General features: G+C 35.1%; 1 protein-coding gene and 1 pseudogene across 1 annotated transcript; both read right to left on the bottom strand.

Moving 5' to 3' along the window:
- LOC117123828 overlaps positions 1-4,567 on the bottom strand; it is a 6,515-nt pseudogene extending 1,948 nt beyond the window's left edge.
- LOC117123827 (sorting nexin-25-like) lies at positions 3,634-9,709 on the bottom strand. The gene is made up of 7 exons (XM_033269853.1): positions 9,654-9,709; positions 9,057-9,114; positions 8,411-8,484; positions 8,073-8,251; positions 5,311-5,496; positions 4,442-4,589; positions 3,634-3,778 (listed from the first exon to the last, which is right to left on the bottom strand). The coding sequence occupies exons 1-5, from the start codon at positions 9,707-9,709 to the stop codon at positions 5,351-5,353; spliced, it is 513 nt and encodes a 170-aa protein (XP_033125744.1). The 3' UTR covers positions 3,634-3,778; positions 4,442-4,589; positions 5,311-5,350.
- Positions 9,710-10,120: the final 411 nt, after the last annotated feature.

The raw sequence follows: 10,120 nt of genomic DNA, 5'->3' as shown, positions 1-10,120 counted from the left end.
TACACCTGCAAGCCACATTTTGTTGCTGCTCACGATAACCCTGTGTACCTTGGATACAAAACCCTTTTGTTTTTAAGGCCAGATATATCTCAGACCCAACACTACTGTGCGGCACCAACAATAAAAATGCATAGTCAGTTCTAATATACTATTGTCCTATTAGCATTTGAATGAACTTGTCATGCCGTTTACTTACCCGTCGAGCTGAAATCAGGCGTGGAATACGATTTAAAATGATCAAGTACATAGGGTCGTCGAACCTTCACTCCTTCGTGTTCTAAAATTCCTCATGTGTTCTCTTTAAAAAACGTTTTCGGGGACGACAGCCTTAAGTAAAGAATTAGAAAGAAACAGAGTTACTATATTATGACGTTTTTACAGACCAAGATCAAGAATCAAAACCATAACCACCCTTGCGTCATTGGTTCATTCCCTTAGTCAGTAGGGCCATCGTGTTCGTCAATAGATTAGGTCCCCTTACTTTTAAGTGTGTGGGAGTGAAAACATAGCCTTTTAACTCAAGAAGTTATCGCTGCGTAAAAGGTTAAGCCATGAATTAGCAGCTAACATGCCTAACGCAGCTCATCTTGCTCACAAAATTAGAAAGAAATTACAGTTAAATTAAATGGAATGGACGTCTTTCGTTTTCTTTATTTGCATCAACACCAGCTTGCAGCTGTGGTTGCGTCTGATGCCAGTTAAGCCTTGCTCCAAAAAAAACCAAAAAAAAAAACCGCTGCATTTTCTCTACAGCATGGCTGTCACCGAAAACTATCGGGAATTGAATATCGGTTCAAAAAATGCAGCCGAACATTCCGCATACGTCAGCGCATGCATCGTCAAGCTAAGTACAGGCGGAAATGAAGTTTGAAGTTTTCTGATTATCAGTCACAGAGTCTATGAATAGATTTAGCATTCATGACTGGCCTACCTAGATTTCTGGCGTTAATTCTGGAACGGTGGCGTTCTCAATTCGTCCGACGATCACTTTTTCTAAAGGATCCCATTCATTGAAGGAGCAAACTGGGCTTATAGCAACTTGGGCTTTCTGTTTTCCGAATGGCTGAGTACTTCTTGACCATGTCAAAACTTGATATATACTGCCAAATATTTTTTGTAATATAATACAATCTTTCTTAGTAAACGGTAATATTTACCTATACTATATATATATAAATTACTCCCTTCCTCCATTCCCTTCCTTTCATAGAAATTTAAGTGTTATTCCACAAAACTTATTATCTTCCCTTATTTTCAGCAACAACATTCAAAGTACTCCTCTTCTCTCCGCATGTACACTTCTTACCCTTCCAATTAAAACTTACACATCAACAAAAAAATAACATCAAAACAATAAATATAGGCATATATATATATTCACACCTGGGCTGTGTATATATATTGCCTTGGTTTGGCTATTTAATCATTAGTGGTCGTGGGACTAGTTTGGGCCCTACTTAAGCTGGTCGAACGTGTCGTTTGGGTCTATACCCTAGCTGTACTGATGAGGCCTGGAAGGCCGAAATGGATCCGTCTGCAGATATAGGGATTCCTTCCAGTGGATGCTTAGTTTATTTTGTCATTTCTGATCGGATTTTCTCTACTGTTCCGTTTTAATTTTAAATAGTTTTGCATTATGTGGCCGTTTGCTGTTTTATGGGTTTTCTCATTTGCCTTTTAAAATTTATATATTAAAGAATCTCTATTGAGATCCAGCGGGCCGCCACTGATGCACGGTAGAGATTGCATCTTTAGATCTCCGATCTTGTTCACAAATTCACGGACTAGTGCTGTCTTGTCTCGTAAGAATTTCGTAGGACGCGTTAAGAATGACAAAATATTCTCTGTATCTACTGGAACCGAGCCACATAGCTTGTATTCTGTGTGTGTGTGTGTGTGTGTATATATATATATATATATATATATGTATATATCTAAAAAATGGTGTACAATAATTGAAAGTTGACTTTATACAATTTATTATCCTTTTGTTATAAGCGACAATCGTCCTATATCTATCACCTTAATAGTATTTGAGCAAGGGTGACCATTTGTGCACCCTGACCCCAACGTATAGTTCCATGTGCAACTTTAATTCACATTAATGTAATCGAAGTAATAATTTTCATAATCTGATTTAATTGATTGACTTCTACTTCACCACCACATCAACCATCACAAATGACTGACACCACTGATGACCACAAACACCACCACCACCGCAATCAGCACCTGCCACCACCACCACCATAACAGGGGGCACAAATTAAAAGAGGGCACTTCCGAAAGATTGTTTAAATGAGCTTACGAAACACATCCAATTATACTTCGCTGCACTTTGTGATACCTATCGCAAGCTGTATTCAGAATAATACAGCAGTAAAAACATGCAAATATCATTAGTTTTTGGGAGCTGGGTTAGTTTAAAAAAAAGTTTGCTTGGTTGAAGTAGTGCAGGAGGCTGTCTGAATTTCACAGGTTGCGGGACACTTCAGACCCCTATAGACGAGTCGAGTATCAAGGCAGGGGCGCCGCTAACTACAGCCCTAACATCAGCGGTGGTTCCAGCCGCTCCTCGCCAATAGTTCGGTTCTTTAAACCAAGTCTTCTCGGAAAAGGACTTGGAAATGGAGGTCCAGTGTACACATCTGACTCGTGTGCACTTTAAATAACCCATTGCATCTTTCGGAAGAGTATGAAGTTACCCGATTTTATGGTTCATTTGAGCACCTGTCGTGGAATGAAGTGATGCTACGATAAGCGACTCTTTACGGCTGCTAGTTAGTCATGAATCATGCCCATGTGCAATTCAGCCGCGAGTTATGGGTTACTCTCCTACGTTTCGTAATAATGCATCATGAGTGGATTTCTCGCATGATAAAAATCATAATGGTACTGGGATTGGTCTACAGGAGTTCGTGCTTCAAACAGGTCATTCCATTCTTAGAAGAAGCATTTTGATGGAGAAAGTGCACCTTTTTAGCAAGGTTTGCCTAGGTCGAAACTAACTCCGGCGGTCTAAACTAACTCCGGCTATATAAAATTTATTAGAAGTTTGAAAAATGTTATTCTTATTAAAGAATAGATATGGACTACTACGTTTATTTTTTATTGATCTAATCTATGTCAATTAACATTTAGAGTTAATAATTATAATTATTTAAGTATAAATTTAAAATTACAAATATTATGGGAATAATCATCTAAGTTTATAATAATATTTAATAATACTTAAATATAGCAAGTAGTAACTAATGTTACAATTATGTTATTGTTTATTGAAGTCTACAAAAAAAGATAGGAAGGAAGAAAAACAAAGAGGTCCGGAGCGGCTTACATTTGTACCAAAATTTATATAATAACGATAATGGCTCGTAACTATATTTTACGTGTTTGTAGTAAATTTTGGACACTAATCATCAAAGGTCAAGTTGTCAAGTCTACATGTTTCATAATTGCATGTTTGAAGAAGTGCTTCCAGGCGCTTCTCATGATACGCAGGAAACTTGGGACACCTGTGATAATAATGTGTTCACATAAATATAGAATGAAATGTGTTCCAAAAACCTACTTCAACAGGTCATCCTTTCCTTCTTTCTGAAGAAACTTGTTGAATTATTCCAATGCTGTTTGTCCTGGAATATCTCCTCCAGTAAAATGACCATCATTGGTCCCACGCCATCCTCCTCGTCCCAGTTGCGGAAATACCTCTGATACTCGGGGCCCCCAACTTGCCTGATACGCCGTTTACAGTGAGCTTTTGCAAAGCGACACTTTCCTAGAAGGAAAACAATTAATAATGCACAGAGTATTTATTATATCTATATTATATACTTGTTTATATTATGTTTATCATATTTTTATATTTACTATAGTGGCGTAACAACAAATCAAAACGTTGTGGCAACGTGTATTAGCAATTGATTAAGAGTGAGTTGAATGTGTAGTTGAATAGCTTGGTGGTTGAATGTAGCGGAGTTAAAAAGCTTGGTGGTTAAGATGCTTGCCTTCCAATCCATGGTGCCTGGGTTCAATTCCTGTCAGTGTTGCAGGAATTTTTCTCACGACCAAAACAACTCCACTCCCTAAATCTCATATTGAGATTTAGTTTGTGTAAAGCATCGTGTGTGTATGTTTGTCTTGTGTAAGGGATTGTCACCTACAAGTAGGACAGTGATATATTCGCTATTGGCAATCCTCGGCACATGTATTGTGTGCCTAAAAAAAGAAGAAGAAAGTCACAAAATGCCATATCCTGTTATATTACTCAAATTCTCTGTGAATTTTAGTAGCACATTACATTCATGAGTTAAAAACCAGAAATTATATTATATTTTGCTAGTTTTTGGGTGTCTTCTTTTAGAAAATTATTGTGTATTATAATAAGGAGTAGGGACCAAGTGCTTTGTCCCTCCTCTCCTTGAGCCGATCTAAAACTTACCTGGTTGAGGTACCTTTTCAGATTACGTGCCTTCAACAGCTCTCCTTTACCAGCTCCCTTTGATGTCTTTGTTCCTACTTCTAATCCCTTTGCTTTCTTCATATTTTGAATGTTGGTTGCTTGCATAATTTCAGTTAAAATGTGACACCTAGAAATGAAGAAATCATCAATTATTAGTCAATCAATCAATTAATCATTACTATAAGATTTTAATTATTATTTTTCTCATTTTCATCATTATTATTTTTATAATTAGAGAAGATTAACTTCCTTTTTTATTACTTTGATATGATTTACAAAATGTTATATTCAAATATCTATATCTTAATAATCATTGAAAAATGAAAGACTGAAAAAGAAAAAAGTGAAGAAATGCAATGACCGCATATCTGGGCAAGAAATGCCAATGACAAAATGGAAATAGATCAAACATCATATTAACATACCCTACATGATATTAAATTGACTATTTTAAATAATTAATTCATAAATATATGCATCATTTAAAAATAAGGAACCTGATTTGTTAGAGTTCTTGGGTGTCATGACAGCTATTAAACTGCTTAAAATTTAAAATACATTGACAATTTTGAATAATTTATTCATGAACGTATGCATAAATTTAAAATAAGGACCTGATTTGTTGAAGTTCTTGGGTGTCATGACAGCTATTGATCTGCTTTAAATTTAAAATACATTAACTATTTTGAATAATTTATTCATGAATGTATGCATAAATTAAAAATAAGAACCTGATTTGTTGAAGTTCTTGGGTGTCATAACAGTTATTGATCTATTTTAAATTTAAAATACATTGACTATTTTGAATAATTTATTCATGAATGTATGCATAAATTAAAAATAAGGACCTGATTTGTTGAAGTTCTTGGGTGTCGTGCCAACTGTTGATCAGCTTATGAAATCCTCATAGGTTGATGAGTACATGTAGTTGTGATTGTGTTTCTTTGCCAACTGCTCTGTGTATTCCATGTGCATTAAGAGAATGTTGTTCACATAGCTGGGACTGCATAGCATATCAATAGCTGGCTTAATGACTGAAACCAAAAATAAAATATAATATTTTTCAGGTAAACTAAAGATTCCTGCATAAAATAAACAAGGTTGCTCACTTGCACTGTTCAGTTCACCTAGCTAACTAACCCATGTAACATCAACTACATTTAAGTTAACCATGTTAACTTACATCATTAAGTTCACTTGGTTAAGTAATAGTGCTGATCACCTGTATTTAATAGACCGGGTAAACTAAAGATTCCTGCAAAGAATAAACAAGGTTAGGCAAGACTTTTTTTATTCTTTGTTTAGCGCACTTATTTCTTTTTTTAAATCATCGGAAAAAGCAGAATAAAAATAAAATTAAAGATAAAATTTTGTTTTCTTACATAGCAAATAGTTTTGCCAATAACATCCACACGGAGAAGAAAATGAAAATAAAATTTTATTAGTGAATGTAAAATGGAATGGGTAAATGCTTCAAATTTATATAATTAGGAAGAAATAGGTGCAAAGGCAAGCCAAACCAGTCACTCATCGCAAATCCTGTTTCAGAGATAATGGGCAAAACTTTTTATTACACTAAACTAGCTTTTATATATTTATATATCATGCTATGATGTTATTTTCCTCATTTTCAATGTTATAGCTAAAATTTTTAACTACTTACTGATGGTTTCTGCCAGAGAAATACCCAAAATCATAAACATTGCAGACTGATTGTTCTTTTAACTCCTGTAACTTCATAACAAAATGTCGGATTTAAATGATTGTTTTACCACTTTCTTGCTCTCATTTTACTGTTTAACCATGAATTAACAACTAAAAATCAATTTTTGCGAAGAGTGACTGGTTTGGCTTGTCTTTGCCACATATACATATCTTATCAGATCTTTGGAGATTTCAAAGCGGCGGAGGGTGTAATAAAAAATTTTTTAAAACTTTTATTTTTTTATGAAATTTCCGTTAAAATTTTATTTTTATTAAAAATCATCAATATTTGCAAATGGCAGGTTTGCTAAACAAGGTATAAAAAATCTCGCCTTAACTCACTTGCACTGTTCAGTTAACCTAGTTAATTAACCCATGCAACATCAACTACTGTACATATAAGTTAACCAGGTTAACACACATCATTCACTTGGTTAAGTAATATGTGCTGATTACCTGTATTTGAACTAGAAATTCTCCTTTTACGCTGTGCAGTAAACGCATAGGCCTCTCACGGTGTGATGTTTCTCTTGAGAATTGGTAAGTACGAGTTTGAAAACATTCAGACTTACCTAACCTAAGTATTGTGGTAACAAACAATTTACTACAACAGGGACAATGACAACATGAAAAAATATTATAATTTCAAACAAATTAGAAATTTTCTTTGGGAAATATGATAGTATGTAGCGTAATTTTCCTGATTAGTGAATTATTAATTATGCAAATGAGCAATTAGCACATTCACACATGTACCAAATAAACAATACGCTCTGTCTTCTTATTGCCATCTTGGATTCTGCCAAGTTTGAAACCTATCAGACTTACCAAAAACTTTAGTTATCGTGGTAACAAACAAATGACCAACCACGACAGTGACAATGACAGCATGAAAAACATAGGTAAAAACAACAGCCTCCCAAGAGCTTCACTCATTTGGGGAGAATAATAACCAAGTGAATTCCCTTGTACCAATCAGTTCATCTGGTTAACTAATATGTGTAGATCATCAAATTTCAATAAATCAGGTTATAACATGAACTGCTCTACCTACCTAAATTTAGTTCAGTTCACCTGGTTAACTAATATGTGTAGATCAATTTCAATAAACCAGGTTCTATAACCTGAGCTGCTCTACCTACCTAAATGTAGTTCAGTTCACCTGGTTAACTAATATATTAAATCACCAATTTCAATAAACCAGGTTATATAACCCGAGCTGCTCTACCTACCTGCCTGTAGTTCAGTCCACCTGGTTAACTAACATGTGTAAACCCAATTTACCTGCTTTTGATTAAAACCCAGTAATTCCACCTTAGTTTACACCATGGAGGTATTATTGAGGAGATCACTCGGAAACAATACTCAGATTTTGGATTGATTTTTCGAATAGTTAACCCTCGTTAACCCCAAAATGACTTAGTTTATTATAATCCTCAATCATTTATTAATTAATATCTGTTAAAATTAGAATTGGCGAATTCTGGCCAATTTATGGAAATTGAAGTTGAAATATACTATACTTTTAAAGGTCATGTAAATGTTCCATTAAATTCAAAACTTTTTTTGGTGGAAAATATTAATATATTTGATATTTTATGAGAGATAAATGTATCAGCTTAAAAATGAAAACGATTGCGCAGCCATAGTGATTGACTGTATGTAGTGCGCATCGAGAAAAGAAGGTGCTCTCCATTTCGCCATGTTCAATTTTTTGGTAAACTATGCCTGCTGAAAATTTGATGGCGGGGAACACATGGGACTTCAAAGGCATCGCGCAAACGTTCTTCACGCGTTTCGGCAGCTTGATCTTAGTTCATTTGCATAGCGCTGCGTGCGCGTAGCTTTTTCGAGTGATCTCCTTCTCAATAATACCTCCATGGTTTACACCATCTGGTTAACTCACCTGAACATGTCACTATTTCACGTATGACATGACGTGCAGTCTCGGAGCTGGCTATCCTCTCCGGCAACAATAGAACATGTAAAACTTCAGTTGCTTCCCGTAGGAATTCTGTCTCTGCAACGTCACTTTTTAAACAGGGGTGCAACTGGAAAGGTTGTAGTTTCCCTCCACCTTCAGTACTGTAATAACAATTTTTAAAATGTGCATTTTTTTAATAGAAAGTTGGAACACATACAAGCATAATTTTGGATGAGCCAAATATTAATCACTTGCTTGTTAAAAATATAAAACTACTGGCCTTTCCATTCTTATGATTAGCTGTTAAAGTGTACAGTTACCTTGGTGATGTCTCCCGAAGTTCCCTGAAGTGATCACATAATTTTTCAGTAACATCCAGGGCCATGAACCGCACCTAGATGAATGAAATCAGCTTAGTATGATCAATACTTTTGTTGTATACTAACTCTGTATGAATATGTACCAACAGACATTGTACTACTCACACTTGAGAAAATGGACTGTTCCACTAAGCTCCACCCCCCCTACCTTGGATACCGTTACTAAGGTACCACAACAGTCCGAGTGTGCGGTCGTAAACATGCGTTCTTCTAAGAAATGCATGTATTCTGGCACGCCTATTGAATAACATAATTTGATTGGTCACTGGTCTGATACTCCATAAAATGCCATTGTTTCTTCCCTATTCTTGGAAAAACCCTTTCCCATAAACATGGTTACAGGAATAAATGGTTAATTGCAAGTTAACTACTCAAGCTGAAAAACAAGGATAGCAGTGAAATTGATCCAGAGACCCACAAGCCTTTATGGTTCAGTGAACATACAGTTGCTACTAATACAGCCTATAATGTATGTTTGGTTTAAGGTCTTTTTTGTGAGGGCCTAGCAATAATTTGCCAACAGACGTGGTTTTTCGCCTTCATATTGGCGAGGCTTTACGATTGGCCAAAACTTACTGAAACTTACCATATCCACTTTCTGTAACCTTATAACCAAGTTGGTAATCAGCACCCACATATCGTCTCTGAAATATTATAGAAAATGAAAAATAACTGAATAAATAGTTTGAAGATGTGTCTGTGATTTGTAAGGTTGTCATGAAAAACCATCACATTTATTCTGCAAAAATTGCAGAATAAATTTTTAAAATGAAAAAAACCTAAACCACATTATGTATAATAATTCTAGAACTGTTTAATCCATAATACACCAAGCACAATTTGATGTAAACTTACTGTAAGCTTTTGTCTATGTTATCAACAATTATTATAAGCAAACCAGATAAAAACTATTTGAATACTTACACAGTATAATAATCAAAAAAAAAATATATAGTGGTATATAGAAAATTATGTGGTTTTTATAGAGATTGTCTGTCAGACTTAAATCCAAAGGGGAAGAGTTTTAGCCATAAATTCTGACCCTAACTCTGCACCTGCTACTGTGACCCAAGAATTTACCCCATCTCATGGCCATCACTAGTTATCTGTTGGTCATCTTGCCTGCTTTAAGGAATATGGACCAAAGTTTTGGTAGACTAAACATTTAAAAATATTAACATACTCCAGAGCAGATATGAATGTGGTATAATCCTTGCCAAGGTCTCTGTACCAGACCATAATTATCTTGAGAAGAAGCCCATCTCGAATCGAAAATCTACCAAAATACATGTCCTATCCCTGTCTCTTATACACATCTAGATGTGTATAAGAGACAGATGTAGAGTAATCAATATTAACATTTTGAATTAATTTTTCTTGTGTATGTATTTCAATTGCACCAACATCCACAAACAGAGGCAGCAATATGCAGCTTCAGTTCCCATACCATAAAACCTTGAATTGAAGCCCAGTGGGCTTAATCTCGAGATGAAGCCATCTCGAATTGAAGCCCCCTCTTTAGTTTGCAAAATTAACCTTGAAAAGAAGCCCATCTGGGCTTCTATTCAAAATAGCATGAGCTATAAATTGAATACAAGCTCAGTTTATACAGTAGTTTAGTTGATTTAATGCCAGTTAAATACACTCCAG

The sequence above is a fragment of the Anneissia japonica genome, unplaced genomic scaffold (genome assembly GCF_011630105.1).
Source record: "Anneissia japonica isolate Jap-2015-1 unplaced genomic scaffold, ASM1163010v1 scaffold287689_len26059_cov116, whole genome shotgun sequence".
NCBI classification, from domain to species: domain Eukaryota; kingdom Metazoa; phylum Echinodermata; class Crinoidea; order Comatulida; family Comatulidae; genus Anneissia; species Anneissia japonica.
Note: the sequence above shows the minus strand (reverse complement) of the source record. Positions and strands in the feature narration are given on the sequence as shown.